The following is a 19366-nucleotide window of genomic DNA, read 5'->3' as shown; positions in this document are numbered from 1 at the left end:
CCAAGCTCCGCCCCCTTCCACACCTCCTCCCCCGGAGCGAGCGAGCGAGAGAGAGAGAGAGAGCGAGAGAGAGAGAGAGAGCGAGAGAGAGAGAGAGAGAGAGCGAGAGAGCTAGCCAACCAGCCATGTGCGTGTCAGACCTAATTCCCAGTGTGTGTTCAGTGCTGGAGGCACATGTGGCCACTTCCCAGAAGGACGCTTCAGAAACCGTTGGCAAACAAAGACGTGCTGCGCCCAGACCGTATCAGTATTGGTAATCTGCAGATAAATACAGAGGTGCATTAGAAGAAACTGTGTTTTAGTGCCGGCTGGGTTCGATGTGTCACTCAGAGCACAACACAAACAGATCCATTATTCTCGGCGCGCGCCACGGAGACAGATGAAGCCTGGCGAGATCCCTCAGGGTTCGGTCCACGGCCTGCTCACATTCTGACTGGTGACCGTCATTACACTTATTCGGTACCGAAGACAAAAGCATTCCAATGGGAACAGTGTGCACAGTAATGTGCAATTCACACCAATGGTTTAGGCCACGTCTACATTAATCCGGATACATTTGAAAACGGTCTTTTCGTTTAAAAACGCTCTCCGTCCACACTGGCGTTTCCGAACGTTTTCCAAACGTTTCTCATCCACACTGAAACATGTGAAAACGCCACATTTACCTTACTGCGCATGTGTAAAACCTCACAAAAGCTCACTGAGATGATACAGACTGAAAAATACATAATAAAGTTATCGTGCAATTCTTCTGACAGGATCATTTTATCCACTGATCGTCCATGTCGCACTCAGTCACCATTATATGTTTGGTCTAAAACGCAACTGAAGTGTGCAAAGTAACATTTTAGCAATTGTGTGAAAGTGAATAGCACATAAAAGGCACAATACCGGTATAAACATGAATATCTATGGGTTCAATATGCGTCACATGGCTAAACTTACGTCATTGTTTTTGAATACCTCTGTTTTGACAGTCCACATGAAAACAGTGTTTTCAAATGTATCCACTTTGGAGAGCGTTTTCAATAAGCTTCTTTTTCATTAATAAAAACACCGTCTCAATGTGGACGGAGGCCAAAACGGAGAGAAAAAGATGCGTTTTCAAACTAAAATGTATTAGTGTGGACAAGGCCTTAGACCGGAAAAAAAATACTCACTATTCAACAAAATATAACTCTTTATAACTCTCTGAGAAGCCATGTTGTCACAGCCAGTGTTAAAGTGCAGTCCATATTTACCATGTTTACATCACAGCCATCATTGGTGATTTGCTAAACTGCAAAACAATGTCCGTATTTTAGTATTTTTGTCTTATTTTCCAGCTAATTATTCAAAAATCAAGTGAAAAGCAACACTGCATAATATTAAGACATTAACAACATCCAAAAACCCTTATAACAAAACAGATTTAATAAAAGTAACACTGCATAATATTAAGACATTAACAATATCCAAAAACCCTTATAACACAACAGATTTAATAAAAGCAACACTGCATAAGATATTAAGACATTAAAAATATCCCAAAACCCTTAAAACACAACGGATGTAATTTAAGCAACACTGCATAAGATATTAAGACTTGTTTTCATAGATTTCCTGTTTAATATGAGTAATTTTTACACTGTTTTTAAGTATAAACAAGTTAAAAACAAGTGTAAAAAGTGCAGGAAGAAAAAATACACTCAAATACATATGAAAGAGACCGTATCTAAAAACAAGTCTTAATATCTAATGCAGTGTTGCTTCAATTAAATGCATCTTGGTTTAATAACTTTTGGATTATAGATAAAATCTAAATAAGTAGTCATATTTTTCCCGTGTATTCCAACATTTTCGTTCTAGGATTTGACAAAAATGAGTCCAAGATCTCCTGAAACAAAGACCAAAACTGTTATAATAGACATTTTAAAATGTTATTTAGGAGTACACACTTGCATATAGATTAGTCTCAAAGCTAACAGACAGTGACTAAAAGACACAAAAAATGTGTCTTGACCAATCACAAAACACTGCTCCAGCCGACCAATCAGAGCACAGTGTGCTTTTCAGAAGGAGGGGCTTCATAGAGACAGGAACTAAACAGAGCGTTACTGACAGACTGGGAAGAGAGGAGCCGCAACAATGGAGAATATGGGGAAAATAAGGTGTTTTTTGAACATCACAAGTCATGATGTGAATGCAGCATAAAATGAAATAAAAACAGGGACCCAATGCTTTAGAGAAAAATAGACCTTGCTATTCAAAACTGCATGCAACAAATCTCCAAGTTTAATTATGTGTGCTTGAGTGTTTCTGCTTTTTCCTCTCCACAGATGCAGAGCAATGTGACAATACCCATTTAAAACTTTAACCTTGTCAAGAGACAAACATGCCAAAACCTTAGGAATGCAAATGCCACCCACGCCTGCTGGCAGCCAAGTGTGTGTGTGTGTGTGTGTGTGTGTGTGTGTGTGTGTGTGTGTGGACAATCAGGTTCGGCACAGCTGTGCTCAAGAACTTTTTTAAAAGCGTGTCAAAGTTCCAGCAGACTTACTGCAAAAGTCTGCCATGCCAGTGTGGCCGCCTGTCGCACGACCGCAGACCAATTTTCCTAAACGTTAAACATATTACTTGTGTTTCTGAGAAAAAAAATGCTTACTGGGGAGTTCTTAAAGACCTCTGGCCTGGTGTTAAATGATTCCTTATCCAGAAAAACTCGTTTAGAGGATATGAGCCACTCCAAACCACGTTTGAACAGTTACTGACTCACTGGCTGCTTTTATGGGGGTGCTATGAACTCTTATGAGGCACAAAAGCAGGCTTGTAACCGAGTCAAACACAAAGAATGACTTATTCGCTTATCTTACGGCGCGACTCGAACAACTCATTCACTTAACTTCAACTTAATGTGCCGATGGCTTCAACCTTTCATCCCAAACACAAAGACTAATCATTCTGGTTAGGCAAGAGGCTGCAAACTAAACAAAAGGATCACGGTGTCTTTTACAAGCAATTTTGCACAATTCCATCATGTAGGAGTAAGTCAGATTACAAACGGGTGAACTCGCATAAAAAAATAAATGCATTTCCCAAATGCTCCCAACCCTTTGTTTTCTTTCTCCGTGTGTAATTTACAGACTGCTAACCCTTTTGGTTTAACACGGGTGATTTATCACGCCGCACCCCATTTCTGAATCCAATTCCGTTTTGTAGCGTTATGCCTTTTCGCACGGCTTGCGGACGGAATTACAATCATTATTACAGTTCACAACTAGCCTCTTTCCACCGGTGTTCACGGCATTGTCAATATCCACGCTGAATTAATGGACGCCGCCCAATTCTCACAGTGCTAAATATGTCATTTATGGCATATTCTGGAAGAAGTCAGGCCCATCCATTCGTCTTGCTTACGCACCCATAAATCTCGATCGGTTTTAGGCTCTGCCAGTGAATTGACACACACTCCCGCCTCCCGCGCTCCACTAAATAAAAATGATAAAGGCCTGTCAATAGTTTGCATACTCTGGCTCGGAAAGCAAATCGAGCCTCCGCAGTGCCGCAGCGTTTCCATTTCCCTCGTCTGGCAGCCTCATTTCAAAACCTGATGGGAAAACATGCCACCACACACACACACACACACACGAAAACAATAAAACAGCACCTTCTGCTATAGAGAATCATCATCACGTCAGGCTTAAAGGAATAGTTCACTTAAAATACAGTCATCATTTACTCACCCTCAAGGTGTTCGGTCTTCTGCTGAACACAAAAGAAGATATTGTGAAGAATGTCGGGAACCGAACAGTTGATGAACCCCATTGACTTGTATAGTAGAAAAGGAAATACTAATGAAGTCAATGGGGCACTGGAACGGTTTGGTTACTCATATGCTTTAAAATACCTTCTTTTGTGTTCAGCAGAAATTCATACAGGTTTGAAACCACTTGAGGGTGAGTAAATTATGACAGAATTTTCATTTTTAAGGCGAGACACGGCAGGCAAAAATATTGATTTTTCATGCGGTGGTCAGTTTTGAGATTTTGGGCTAGTTTACTCCTTCATTATGTGTTCTTTCAAGCTGCTATAAAGAAAACGTTGAAAATATACATTAAGATGTTTATTTTATTACATTTTGTTTACTTGCGGCAGTAAGTTTCTCCCGAATTTACCAGGAAGTTAGTATTCCAACACGACACGCCGAGATCCGTCTGTTCACTGAAGTCTGTCATGACCGGTGTCGTTGTAAAGCTCGGAGTCTCCTGCACAACGCTATCCCAAATATGGGCATTTCCTTTCTATCAGTAACCAATCGTGAATGTCCAAAGGGGGATTTAAAGCTAACGACGATTTCTCATTTAGAGCTATTAAACTCTTTAAATGCCGTTTTCTCAAAATGAGTTTGTCATTCTCCAGTACAAACATCTCAGCCTGTGTACACCAAACTCTCCAGTTATACACTTAGCAGTATTCTGAAGATATTTTCAGAGGGATTTGTTAATAAATCATTCCTGGCCTGATTTATGTGACATTTTAATAAAAAAAATATGTCGAAAATCTATTTTTTAAGGCTATGGACAGTTTATTTTGATTCCCTAGGTAATGAAAGCATATATCCTGAATTTTTATTTTCATCTTGTGTGTAAACAAAACGAAAAAAGAATTTTGCATCTGGCTTTATCAAATGTTCAGATCTATCTACCGAAAATATATGCAAAATTGTGCATATTTAATGAGATAATGCCTAATTTGCATAATTAAACATACAAATTTCTAAAACTTGTAATACATTTTTTTAATATACTTGTGTAAGTAATCAACTGAGGAAGTTTCATGGTGACATCTTTTATTTTAAAATTTTACCCTATTCACTCTGTAGTGAACTATTCCTTTAAAGATAGATAAACACTGAAAAGCACAAGCACATTTTTGTGAATAACTGATGAATCATTCACAAAACTATAAACATGCATTAAGGAAGTAGGCAGGCGCAATTGTGATTCACGTTTGATGACTCCCAACACACACTTCCAACCAAAGAGCAAATCTCGTGTGCAGCGTCACCAGCCCCACGCGTCACCTGTTGGACTTCAGGATCTTCTGGTTCCTGCACCGACTGGCACTCGCTTCTCGCCGGGGCGGCTGAAGGGTGAGACCATGATGGGCGAGGCGTTGGATCAACAACACGATTCACACGGGGCCTGTGTGAGCATGTGCGGCCCCCGGAGGAGCCTGCTTTTGTTTTGTTTACCTAAAGCCGGGGCGTTTGAACAGGACCGGCCCTGGGAAGGTTAAACTCTCAGCGTCCTGTTCTTCATAGCTCATTAAAGCCGGCGAGCAGACGGAAGGAGGAGGTGTGTGTGTGTGTGTGTGTAAGTCTATCCAGCACATGGGTCCCAGAAGGGGGAGCTGCAGCAGGAAATGGTGGATAAGTGGTGACCCGGGTTTGCTTTTGAAACTGATCGTCAGGAGCACAGCTGCTAGCTCTGCTCCGTGGTCAGGTTAACCACGCTTAGACAAAGAGAAGAAAAACAAGAGAAAAGGGAAATAACAGCCCCTCGTCATCATCAAACGTACCGCATCGAGCTCCTCCTCGACACACTCGCAGCGGGCCTCTTTAAAGGGAGCGTTCAGACAAAAATCGAAAGCATGCGATTATTTACTCGCCCTCAAAACCCGTATTCATTTCTTTCCATTATGAAACACTAAAGGAGAGCTTGAGCTGAAGGTCACGGTAGCTTTTTTTTCATTCAACAAAAGTAGTATGAAAGTAGTCAAACTCCTAAAAAAGGACTAAAAAAGCAGCACCATACAAGTGCAATAATAATAGAGCTGTTATTATATACAAATTGAGAATCACGATTTTTTTGTGTGTATCAAATAGAGATCATGATTCTCACGCACAACTAAACATGGTTCTGACAAAATATTAATTGCAGCAGTCCATTTTATAAATGTTTTATTAATCTGAATTATTATTTTTATTTTTTAATTGGGTGAATGATTCAATGACTCACTCAAAAATACTTCACTTGTTTCATTTGTCGCCACCAATCCTTATTTAAAGTGTCAGGTTACTTTCAAAAGGTGATTTGCTCTATTTTGATCTTTACCGTAGACATCAGTGTAAATATCCAAACTTTTATCCCAGTTCTTCTATGATAATTGGAATATTTGTCACACAGAAATAATGATAAAGTGTGTTTGAAAAGACAGTTTGTGAAGCGGTTTCATACCTATACATGATAACGGCGCTCTCTGGATCAAAACGCAGATCTTAATGTTCACAGTGATCATACTTGTCAAAGAATAATAGACAAGCAAATCATTGTCATTTAGGAATGAGATCACGGCGGTGTTTTAATCGAGATCGCGATCTTTTAACGATTAATCAATGCAGCTCTAAATAACAGTAGTCCAGTTCTGTCAACAAAGTGCAAAAATCCTTCTGTTGACAAAAACAGACAGGAACAAAATAACACAGCGAATATTAATGTTTTTGGAAGAAGAAAACTCAAGTAATGCAATCATAGTCAATAATGAGGGCTGACCCGGTAACCTGAAGACCCGGTAACTCCCCCAAATGAACCCAATACATATGCAATTAAATCAGTTAATATATACAGGTCATAAGCGTAATATTACAACTTACATCTGCACAAAATGACATTGTAAACTGAGAGGAATCCTTCAAGAGACAGTATCTGTGCATGAGTCTTATGAACTACTTTACTGGTGCTTGTTTGTCATTATTGGAGCTTGAGGACGAGTAAATGATGACAAAACATTCTTGTGGTGAAACATTGATTACATGATGGGCCAGAGCAGTTTTAGGGTCTTAAATTTGCAATGTTTTTGTGTCCCTCGATGGACTTTACATGTCAAAGCCATGCTGCACTTCACACAGAGGCCTCCAAACAGCCATTGAGAACCCAAAAAAGTAAAAATGGTTGCTTTAGCATACCAAAGTACTTGAAGCGCTTTCACCGAGCCTCTTCAAAGACACACAAAGACATTAGCGGAGAGCGGCGCACCAATCAAGCAGCGAGCGCCAATCTAAAGCTCCTTATGAGCAATAGTTAGCTATTAATGTGAGCTTAAAGGTCTCATTCATCACCACGCCGTTTCCAGGTCTCAGCTGCGGCCTAGATAATGAAGACCGATTGGGTCTTGGAAACGAGGGACTCGCGGTGCAGCGAGGGTTCGGGACAAATAACCCGCTCGCCGTCCATCAACATATGGTTGCGTTACGTTTAAGGCCGGTCTCCCTGCGAGACTCGCCCGGTTTGTGCGTCAGCGCGCTTCGGGGTATCCGTAAAAACCCAGACTCGCTGCCAGGGTCTCGCTGTAGCCTGGATTAGGGACAGGACAGGCAATCTGGCTTTTGAGGTAATTCCCTGCATTCGGGTCCAATGCCGTGAGCGCGGGAATACTGAGCCTTTTTATCGGGCCTGGTGCCGTATGGACCTGCGGTGAGCCCTGATGTCCTCAAACGCAGGCCAGGAGAACGAAGCGGGCGTAAAGCAGTGTAATGGAAAACAAACAGAGCCAAGAGAGAGTCCTCGGCATCCCTGCCCCCACAAATTCAACTCCTCGCCCCCCTCGTCCTCACCCTCGCTGAAGGTTAATGGTGCTGGAGGAATACAGATCAGCGCAAGATGGATGAAGAGGTGCTGGAAAACTCTCCCGCAGGTCTGGAGTCTAGAGATTAACTAAATATTAACTAACAAAAAAACCCATACAGCTGCGGCCCTTAAAGCAATTAAAGACGCTCACTCCTCCATCAAACGCCTCCCTGTGAAACAAACCAGAGAATGAGCTAATAATATTTAGACTTCCCATGCTCCTTGCCCAAGTGCAAGCTGAAGGTTAGTACAGAAAATCTCTTAAAGGGGAAGTGTGCGGTGTTCAGAATAACATACTACTCGAACTACTTCTGCACTGTTATATCCCATGAACACTACCAGTCAAAAGTTCGGAATTATTCGAATAATATGCTCAGCAAGGCTGCATTTATTTGATCAAAAATACAGTAAAAATTGTGAATTTACAATAACTGTTTTCTATGTGAATATATTTTAAAATGTAATTTATTCCTGTGATCAAAGCTGAATTTTCATCATCATTACTCCAGTCTTCAGTGTCACATGATCCTTCAGAAATCACTCTAATATGATGATTTGATGATCAAGAAACATTTATGATTATTATCAGTGTTGAAAATAGTTTTTGCTGTGCTTAATATTTGTGTAAACCGTGACACACTACCATTCAAAAGATTTTTTTTAAAAGACAGAAAGTAAATTAATACTTTTATTCATCAAGCATGCATTAAATTGATCAAAAGTTACAGTAAAGACATTTATAATGTTCCAAAAGATACTATTTAAATTGTGAAAAAAAAAAAAAAAAAAATCATGGTTTCTACAAAAAACATTAAGCATCAAAAACTGAGCATAAGTGATTTTAAAACATTTAAAAAGTCGAATTATTCGAACCTTTTGACCTGTGCATGGCTTGCATACTCAGATAGCATACTACTATTTCTGGCATAATAAACAGCAAGCAGAGCAGAGCACACTGCACTGGGCGCTATATCCCACAATGCAATGCTCTCGACTTGACCTTCCATTTTCTAATTGACGAATGAACCGAAAGTAGTATCAGTCAGCAGTCACATTTAATGACTTCTTAATTTAAAAGAGGAGAACCGGATGCCACTTGCTAAATAACACACAATCTGATGTCATGTGACTGCAGCATTAAATATCTGACATGTTTACCATTGCATAATATTTACATACTATCCCATGCATGAGGCCACAGGAGAGCAGGATTTGTGAATGGCAAACTAAATGTGAAATGACAACACAGCGAATGTAGTACGTCCAGATCACATTCATACATAGAACATACTTTTTTAGTGGTCGCAGAGTACTTATTAAAAATAAGTGGATGCTAAGCTTATAATGTTGCACGTCAACGTCAAATACAGAATGAAACGCGTTATTTTAATGTGACGTAACTGTTGCAAACATTGGGCTGTCAGTTAATAAACACTTGTTGACACAAACTAGATGTATTTTTTGAAATGGTAACAAACCATAAGTACTTCAAGTATTGTTTTGATAAGTACCTCAGTAGTCATGCAACCCCTCTCTCAAAGACAACTAAAGAATAACCTTTTGAAATCACTGACCCCGGCCTTGGGTTCGTGTGCTTGAACTCTCTACTTCAGCTCGATACTAACTCGACAATCTCCACCACCAGAGGAAAAATTGATTCTGCAACAACAACATTGAATTCCATTTGCATTTCAATTTAATGCTGATAAACACCCAATGAATGCACTGAAAAACACATCAACGGCTTCTTTCAATGCACAAAAAGCATAGTTTATTGCCATGCATTTGAATGATCACCCATTATCTTCATCTGAATGTATTGATTCAGACAATAAAGGGAAACAATGATGGGGAGAGAGAGCGAATGAGGGCGAGGAGTCTTCATTCAGACTGTGAACACAACCCAAATAATAAAAATACTAAAATCACAGTCTACAAACACCTATAGCTTCATGAGGGCTTTGGTGCTGCACGAGCCAGAACGCATTATAACCTCTAAGATCACTGATAATGGAGAGTGAGATTCAAAAGGTATTCGCTTCATATGACAACACCATATGCACAGATGGGCCGCATATGGATCTTAAGCTGAAGAACAAAGACGCCGACTTGGCTGAATGCATGCAAAGGGAATAAAGCAATAGCCAGTCAACATATGTAAAATGTAAGGATGCATGCATGCTAAAGTCTACACTATTATATTCTGAATCCAGTCTGACTTCTGACCTATAATGCTGCCTGAATCATAATCATACGCTGTTCGCTCGTTCTGAACAGAGTCTGGTTTCTCCCAAGGTTTTGGTTCCTTGACACCGTCGCCTTTTTCGCCTTTGGATTTTGGCCTGCTAAGTTAGGGACATTTAATTTAATATTCAACAGTATTATTGATCTGCCTGCATTGACACCATTATGTGAGAACTGAACTGAGCTGGACGATGACATCACGGATTACTCCAGAGCGGAACTCCAGAACTAAATACTTTTTTACAACAAAAATGAACCATCACTGAACTTACTTAAGATGGACTATGACACTATTTTCTTCTAGAAACAAACTTTGTTGCATTATTTTCCTGTTATCTCTGTAAAGCTGCTTTGAAACAATCTGTACTGTAAAAAGCGCTATATAAATAAAGGTGACTTGACACTTTGACAGAGAGAATGCCAATGCATCTCCATTATAAAAACAGAGCAAAATAAGGTTTACAACCAAAAGTTGCAATGCAAATCGTGCACTTCAAGAGCTTCTGTTTGGAGCATGTTAGGCGTTAGAAAGTGATTTAAGATAGTGGTGTTATTCATTTAGGGCCTTGTGACCAAACTCCACCCGTCCAGGGCACTGGATGCCGCTCAAGTATGTAGATGTTGGGAAGCGGAGCACATTCCAGTCAATCACGGTCTGAAACGCATACACAAGCGCCTACTGGGAAACATCTTACTTCAGGCTTGAACATAATACAGGGAGAAACAATACTGACGTAAAGGCAGTGTGTCGTCGTGCCGCGACCCTGTCGAGAGGAAGTCCAACTCCTTGATCCTCTCCAGATACTTGACTCTCAGACTGAAGTGCGCACATACCCAGAAACACTACGATCCTCCAGAAAAAGGTCAAACGCTACAGAAAATGACTGCCGACTGCTTACTGTACGCACTTCATTTACCTCATGTTTGAGATACGAGATTCAGTGATTTTACCACAGCCACAAACCCTCAAGTACTTCATTTCTTCTATAAAATGGTGATAAAAGCAATATGATAAAAGTTCAATAAATAGTTAAATCTACTTATATTACAGAGTACATAACACACACCGTTTCTGCCCATCTCTGATTGGTTAGTTAATTACTCAGTTAATCTTGAGTACTTATAGAGTACAGTATTGCATCCTTCATATCTCTAAAGAGTTTTAGTTTGATCAGATTTATAAAAGGCCAACTCTTTAACTGTCAGAATGCATGAAATAGCTTTAGACATCCCCTTTAATAATCAAAATAGTTAATTGCATTAAAATATAATGTGTATCTGCAATTTAACACTCTGAATTCACCTTATAAAACACAAATAAATATATATTTTTAGCAGTTTTAGGGCATTTTGAGGGCTTTGAAGATCAAATAAACCACTGCCAATTCATAAAACGCATATATAATGATAAATCCTACAAATCAAATTGGAAGCTCGCCGATATTGATCATGATTATGTGTGAATTTCAACTTGTACGTCACTAATTTAGCTGGGTTTTATGGCAAAACTCTATTTCCCATCATTCCCTGTGGAAGCATGACTAAAACACAAGGCATCGATTAAACACACACCTAATGCATACTATAAAAGCTTCCTATCTTCATTCACAAAGAAATGTGAGGACGCCCAGCAAGTCTTTATTCTGACCAACATCACTTAAACCCTCATTTGGATTACAACCTCTGAACTCATGAGAGACGGATGAGCCGTAGAAGCTCAACACCAGAATCCTCCATCTTTGCTTTGACGAACACAAAGCATCAACCTGTGTCATGCATGGAAACATTTGAGTTAAAAGCTAGGATGACTAGCTAAGCTTCTGGTTTTCCCTTTCCTGAAACGAGGAGCTTTGGGGCAACGCAGTAGTTTGGAATGTAACATTCAGGCTAAACTTCACGATGAAGTCAAAATGCAGTTCGTTATGATGTGATATTTCGCAACGTAGCTCTCCAAATCTCTGCAACGGACCGAATTCCACAAGAGTGAATCTCTGGGCTTTTATGTGACTGGTAATGCTAGTGATCAAGCTCTTGCTTAAGCAAGCCTTTTAACTGAAGTATGAGTTGTGTGGAGCAAACTAGCGTCTGATAGAGCAGACCCTGCAGCAGAAGAGCACAGCTTATGCCCTCCACCACAAACTACATCAAAGAGCATTGTGGGTGGAGCGCTAACTTTCAATACATGGTGCAAATCTGTAGACTTACTGTCAATCTGACTTCTCAAAGCTGCTCAGGGACACGGAGCGTTCAATGCCAGTCAGTGCTTTAATGCTAAATTACAAATAATGGTGACACTTTACAATAAGGCTTCATTTGTTAACATGAACAAACCATGAGCAAAACATTTATTACTTGATCTTTGTTGAAGTTAGTTAATAAAAAAATACAGCAGTTCATTGTGTGTTCATGTTAGTTCACAGTGCATTAACTAATGTTAACAAATACAACCTTTGATTTTAATAATGTATTAGTAAATGTTGAATATAACATTAACAAATGCTGTAGAAGTATTGTTGATTCTCATGTTAAATAATGCAGGTAACTAATGAAACCTTATTGTAAAGTGTAAGCAAAATAACTTAAATAATGGTAACACTTTACAATAAGGTTCATTAGTTAACATTAATTAATGTATTAACTAACATGAACTTACAATGATCAATACATTTATTACAGTATTTATTAATCTTTGTTAATGTTAGTTAGTAAAAATACAGCTGTTCATTGTGTGTTCATGTTAGTTCACAGTGCATTAACTAATGTTAACAAATACAACCTTTGATTTTAATAATGTATTAGTAAATGTTGAAATTAATATTAACTAAGATTAATAAATGCTGTAGAAGTATTGTTCATTCTTAGTTTATGTTAACTAAGTTAGTTAACCAATGAACCTTATTGTAAAGTGTTACCAAAATAACTTATCTAATTTTAAAGAGAAAACTTGCATTACATATGAAATGCAGAATTTCTGGGAAATTACTTGCATCATATGAGCTTGCTAATTATGAAATACTGCATTCTATTTAAAAAAACAACAACCGGTTTTTCACACACTTTTCAAATGTGTAGTGCAAATCATCTTAGAAATAAACTCTAATTCTGCATTTTTAATCCAACTTGAAATAAAAAAGGACTTCACTTTTGAAGTCTCATTTAAAAAAAAGTGTGGTTCAGTGGTGTATCAAGTCAACCACATTGCATTGTGGGACACAGTAGAGTATTCTATGCATTTAAAAAAATGTGTATACATGCATACGTGTTATATATTGCTGGAATAGTATGCTAATTACATCACGCATCAGTTCATTTACATATTTTGACATTTAATAATTTATTTCAGGAACAAAGTGAGAAAAGTCTTGGTATCTTCCTCCAAAACATCTCAAATGTGTGATCGGAAGGTGAAGAAGCGGCATCGCGTCATGAGTCTTATGAAGCATCATAAAGCAACAACACAGACACACTGACCTCGAATCTACCAGACGACAGCCTGAAACGCCCAGATGCCTCTCTCTCAGACACACATGGCATTTCTGACGGCCACAAAACCAACAGCCTCATGCAAGATTTAAGTTGTACATCTTAAATTTTGCACTTCTGTGTATGAATGACAGAAATGTTAACGCAGGCATAAGGCTTTTCTTTCCACTGGTTCAGTGAGCTGGAACACACATTACAGCATGTGCATTTTTTATTCTTTCTCTTACACACACACACACACACTCTCTGGGTTAATAAGGCTGATGGAAATCAGCATCTCCTCTGATGCGAGATCAATAAACAAATCAGTTTATTCTGTCCCGTTATATCATTACGCCACTATGACACCGTCTTCTTGATCTGATCGATACACCTCAGGGACTCGCATATGGTTCTGCCATTAACATCAATGCTAGAATTTCAGAAAACTTGAGTATTTCCGAGAACAAGCCGCAAAACGTCCTGACTCAAACTATAATAATGGAAAATGACATCACTCAGTCTCTTTGAGATTTAACCGTCAAGTTATTACGGCAACTGAAAGCGGTGACATATACCATGTTGACCTCTGACCTTTGCAGCCGCCTCTGTTATTTTATTACACATCAAACGGCGCACGCATCACATGATCCACCATATCTGCTGTTAATTCCCATTGATCTTTAACAGCTGAGCATATTGGCAAACATATCGCAACCAAAAGGCACCTAATAGGATCAGCATTAAATAACCGATCGGCAAGCCTAATAAAGTCGTGACAGATGGAAACATAACACACGGCTGGAAAGAGGGGGGGGGGGGGGGGGGTGAACTTGAACCTGGTGACCTTTCAGGCTCGCGTGATCAATATGAGGATCACAGCAAGGGATGCATAAGCGCTGCTTATAAATATATGACGTTTGCGACTGCAACCCTCGTTCCCAGAGCTTTAATGCCACGCTGGTTTCCACAGCAATCCGTTCGGAGGAGCGCACGCTACAGGGAGCGTGCAATAATCCCGCAGTGTGCTCCTACATCAATTGTTGATGAAAACAAACACACTTCTCCCACAAGATCAGATTCATCCTTCACATTCTCTACGTGCACAAAAAAAGATGAGGTATGTAAATCTAGGGTAACATGGCCAACAGGAGGAAGCCACGGCCATGTTTATGAGAAATATGGCTTTATTGCATCCCCTCCCCCTACATATGATAGAAAGCAAAACAAATTCCTGTCCTGAATTCGGTCTCGGCTCGTTCGTCACGGTGAGCTCTACCTATCGGGGCTAATCCGGGTCTGCTGAAAGCACACACACACACACACACCCCACCACCAGCCCTGCCTGCGTCGCAAGATTGCATCTTTTATTTATCGCTGCTTGGCTTTATTTTTGCAGAGCATTCCATACTGGGATGCAATCAGCCAAGAAACCCTCCCCGTGCGCGCAGGCTTGTCATTTCCCATCGCCGGAGCTCGGAATGAGGCGCACACAAAGGGAAAAATCGCTTCTCTCTGAATCAAAAGCAGAGAGCTCCACGTAGTCTGTTGGAAAAAGGGCAAGAGCCCTTGATCTTCCGAGACAGCCAGTCCGTTTTTAAGAGGCTCCGGGCAGGGAAGACACACAGGCTTGTGTGTGTATGTGTGCGTTCCTGAGAGCAGAAACCCATTTTGGCTGAAGGGTGAGGGCATAAAGCCCAGCTGAGGCGCCTCTCCTCCAGCAGGCTACGGACGTGGAGGAGGGGGGAATGGTCATGCAGAAAATTATGTTTGCTGATTGCATTACAATTCAAATTAAGCAAAGGCACTAATGTGATTAAAATCTTGAATTGTTTCCAAAGGGCGGAGAGCCACGGCTAATTGCGGGGACTTTTAAAAACAAAGCTGGATAAAGTTGCAATACGACAAAACGGGTGAATCATTAGATATAGTGCTGGATAACGCATTTGCAGCTACTCTGACAATTTCGAGAAGCACGCTGACGTCACAAGGGTCAGCTGGAACGTAGGGGCCATTTAAAAAAAAAATGAGGCACTGCGTCTTTAAATCGCCATTCCTCCCACCCCTTTCCCAAATCTTTTCCATTTAACAAGCAGTGAAAGAAAATAAAAAGCCGCTTTTGTTTCCCTTCCTTTTGGAGAGTGACAGAAAGCTGAAAAGACACAAGCGAACATGAAAATGGGAACAAAGTGCCAATTTCAATAGGGATGCCTGACGGCTATTTGATATGCGCACCCACTAAATAAAAAACCAATAGTGTTTCGCTGCGAAAACAGAGGCTTTGCTATAAAAAAAAAATATTCGCTTATACCCCAGTACTGCTTTTTAGTTGACATGACAGCTCTACATCCAGAAGTAGACTTACTACGCCAATAATACCTCCCCCCCACCACCATCACCACCCCCCACGCTTTCACTTCAGAAAAATAAACAGACCAGACAACCTTCGCAAGATTTGACATTTCAACCGCCATACGTGAAAATACACGATTAATACGCCACCACACCGACTAAAGTTGAACACCACACAACACAGATGCGACAGAATAACGAAAACAACGCGTTTTAAACGCTGAATGGATTGCGCGACATCGAGCTCCACTTCCGCGCTGTTTATCTCGCACGGATGCATTGTAGCGCTTTTGTATTTAGAACGTTCGAAAAATGTATCGATAAGTTCGAAACGAAACGTCATCCAGGCACCCTGTCGGGAGATTTAAACCCGTTGTATTCCTCCCTTTGTTCGATGCAAATTCAATAGTCCCTTTCATTCCGACTCGTGTTCCTCTTTTAAACGACAATCGAACGTTTTCTCTCGACCGTGTTGATGGTGACTGGAATATAAATAAATGTAAATATTTTCCAAGCCGCGAGAGTTTACATCCACACACTCACCGACTTGTAATACGTTGTCCACACAGCCGCTCTCCAGCAATGCGATGCCGCGTCGGAACGGTAACCGCGTCTCGTCAACGCTCTCCCCGCTGGACGCGCTCTCCTCTCCGCCCGTGTTGAACGAGGAATACATGCAGATCTCCCGTTCGCTCCTCGGGAAAGACCAGTACACGATCCGCCGCTGTACGGGCTCCGGGATGCGCTCGAAACGCTCCTCCACCCGTTGGAACGGCCACTTCTCCGCTACTTTCCGCGCTGCAATGTCCAAAAGCGATTCGGGGCTCTGGGTTTTGCTGGATCCCCCTTGACCAGAACCCGAACCTCCGCATACGGTTCCACCGGCTCGCTGCCCCGGTCTACATGTCGTGCTATACCCGGGTCGGCAGCAGAGCCGTTTAGCTGGGGGCTGCTGAACGCGCTCCGCCATGATCGCACTGCTTTAACGGCAAGGGCGGAAGTCGCCGTACTATATAAACGGGATAAGGAAAGGAAAAGGCTGCGACGCGCATCGATTGTTCGCCGTGTAAGGACAGCCTGGACTTATTTGGTCAAAAGGGCGGGGCTTCGGAGTCTTTGTGTAGACTAAATAAGAAAGGGGCGTGGCCTGTGCGTCTGCAGCCGTGCTAAAAAAGGAATGGGGGCGGAGTCATTGCTGGAGTCATAATGAGTGTCATAAGTTCACAACAGGAAGAGGCAGGAGAGGTTGGAATATCCTTATTTTGACACTGAATTAATCTCACTTCTTAAATCTCTTCGTTATATAAATAATAATAAAAATCCCTAAGATTTATGAAGAAATATTTAAAGAAAATACAAATGTGTATTTGTATTCCCAAATGTGTGCAACTACTGAGCAAGACACCTGATATTGGTGAGAAAAACTCTTTAACACAAATAACGTAAACATATCGTGCATTTAAGAAGGAGCAATATTCATATACTGTACCGGACTAAAGTTTGGAAACATTAGGTTTTTTAATGTTTTTGAAAGAAGTGTCTTCTGCTCACCAAGCCTGCATTTATTTCATTAAAAACACAATAAAAACAGTAATAGCCTATTGTGAAATATTATTACAATTTAGAATAGCTGTTTTCTATGTGAATAGATGTTAAAGTGTAATTTATTCCTGTGATCAAAGCTGAATTTTCAGCATCATTACTCCAGTCTTCAGTGTCACATGATCCTTCAGAAATCATTCTAATATGATGATTTGATGCTCAAGAAACATTTATGATTATTATCAATGTAAAAAAAACCTTTTTTTAGCTGCTTAGTATTTTTGTGTAAACATACTTTCTTGAATAGAAAGGTCAAAACAGCATTTATTATAAATATAACTTTGTTGTCATATTTATTAATTTCATAAATGTATTTACTGTTTTTTTCTATCAATTTAATGTGCCTTTGCTAAATAAAATTATTATTTTATTTTATTTATTTATTTTATTACATCTTACTTGCCCCAAACTTTTGAATGGCAGTGTATCATGATTTCCAATTTTTTTTAATTAATAATATTAAGCAGCTAAAACTGTTTTCAACATTGATAATAATCATAAATGTTTCTTGAGCAGCAAATCATGATTTCTGAAGTAATGATGCTGAAAATTCAGCTTTGATCACAGGAATAAATTGCACTTTACTATATATTCACATAGAAAACAGTTCTTTTAAATTGTAATAATATTTCACAGTTTTTACTGTATTTTTGATCAAATAAATGCAGCTCTGCTGAGCAGAAGAGACTTATTTCAAAAACATTAAAAAAATGTTTCCAAACCTTTGACCAGTACTGTGTGTATATTAGAAAACTTTTTTTTTTCTCATTTCAACCCTTAAATAATAAAATCTTTCTCTCATAACATCTGTACACTAGTTTGAAAACCCCTGACCTAAAGGGAATATGGGCTGGTAACTACTAAACTTTGGACATTCATAGATTTTACGGTTACACTTTATTTTAAGGTGTCATTGTTACAGTGTAATTATATATTTAAGTACTGAGTAATAATAACTACATGCACTTACTATAGGGTTAGGGTAGGATTAGGGTTTGGTTGAGGGTTAGTTGCATGTAATTATGCATAAATTACTGTTATTACTTTGCTAAGTACATGTAACATATGTAACAAGGACACAGTAAAATAAAGTGTTACCAATTTTACATTCCCAAATATAACGACCTTGATATACTTGGTATTGCATCTAAAAGAAAATTAGTGTATTTGCTCATCATTCCTTTTATAAATATTTCTTCCCTTGTTCAAATGTTATCTTTCATGCATTGCTAAATGCCAAACAGCTATAGATAAATGAGATCTATTCATCTTAAATGTGCAGTGTAAAGGGAAAAGGTTCGCTCCCAATTTAAACGGATCAAACATATGCTCAGAGAATTATCCTCCACATATCCTGAAGGGAAATCCATGCACACTTTAGGAGTCGTATCAGTTATCATGCCTGTCTTTCATATTTGGCTTGTTTTAACTCGTATCTTTGCTACAGTCATACACGCTCATATTAACTCCAGTTCATGAGGGGTAAAGTCTTTTTCATTTTCTTTCTAGGTGATTCCTTGTCCTGCATCTGATCAGGTGACAGATCTGAAGCCCACAGCAGGTGTCTGTGATAAAACTACAAAAGAAGAACTTGCCACCTAACGAGAAAGAACGCTAATTTAATTTCATGCAAGAGTCTCACCGGTGATATTAAAAAGTGTGGCCTCAGGGTAAGTTTAATTGATTGAGAAATGTGATGTAACTAATTGCAACTCATTGGCGGGATGTTGTAATCTCCAGCCGATCAATGCAATGCATTTCAGATTAGCGTCCGCACAATTTGAGCTTCCCTCATCTGTCATTGCAGATTTTTTAATGGACACATGCAGCGAAGCATACCGTGCCGTAGCGTTTAGTAGACTGAGTTTTTGATGAAAGCATGTGGTTCAGTTTAATACTTCTAAAAATGAAGCACTTATCTTTTCTATTTCATTTACTGAACTGTTTTTTATATAGACTTAGTTTACATACTTAGGTTTTTTAAACTATTAAAAGTTTGTTTACATGATAATGTCAAAAAACCACATGCACTTCAAATCATTCATAATAAACTCTCTTAGAAAAAAAGGTTCTATATAGAAGTCTAGGGTTCTTGACTT

At 39.5% G+C, this 19366-nt stretch overlaps 1 protein-coding gene across 1 annotated transcript in view; it reads right to left on the bottom strand.

The window, feature by feature from the left end:
- Window positions 1-16766, bottom strand: part of LOC311076763 (zinc finger SWIM domain-containing protein 6) — an 81271-nt gene extending 64505 nt beyond the window's left edge. Inside the window, exon 1 of the mRNA XM_084105187.1 lies at window positions 16209-16766. Coding sequence (XP_083961313.1) covers window positions 16209-16635 — 427 coding nt within the window. The 5' untranslated portion in view covers window positions 16636-16766. The remainder of the gene's footprint in view (window positions 1-16208) is intronic.
- Window positions 16767-19366: the final 2600 nt, after the last annotated feature.

This window comes from Abramis brama (genome assembly GCF_963993115.1).
Source record: "Abramis brama genome assembly, chromosome: 25".
Taxonomy (NCBI): Eukaryota; Metazoa; Chordata; class Actinopteri; order Cypriniformes; family Leuciscidae; genus Abramis; species Abramis brama.
This window is presented reverse-complemented; position numbering and strand designations above follow the sequence as displayed.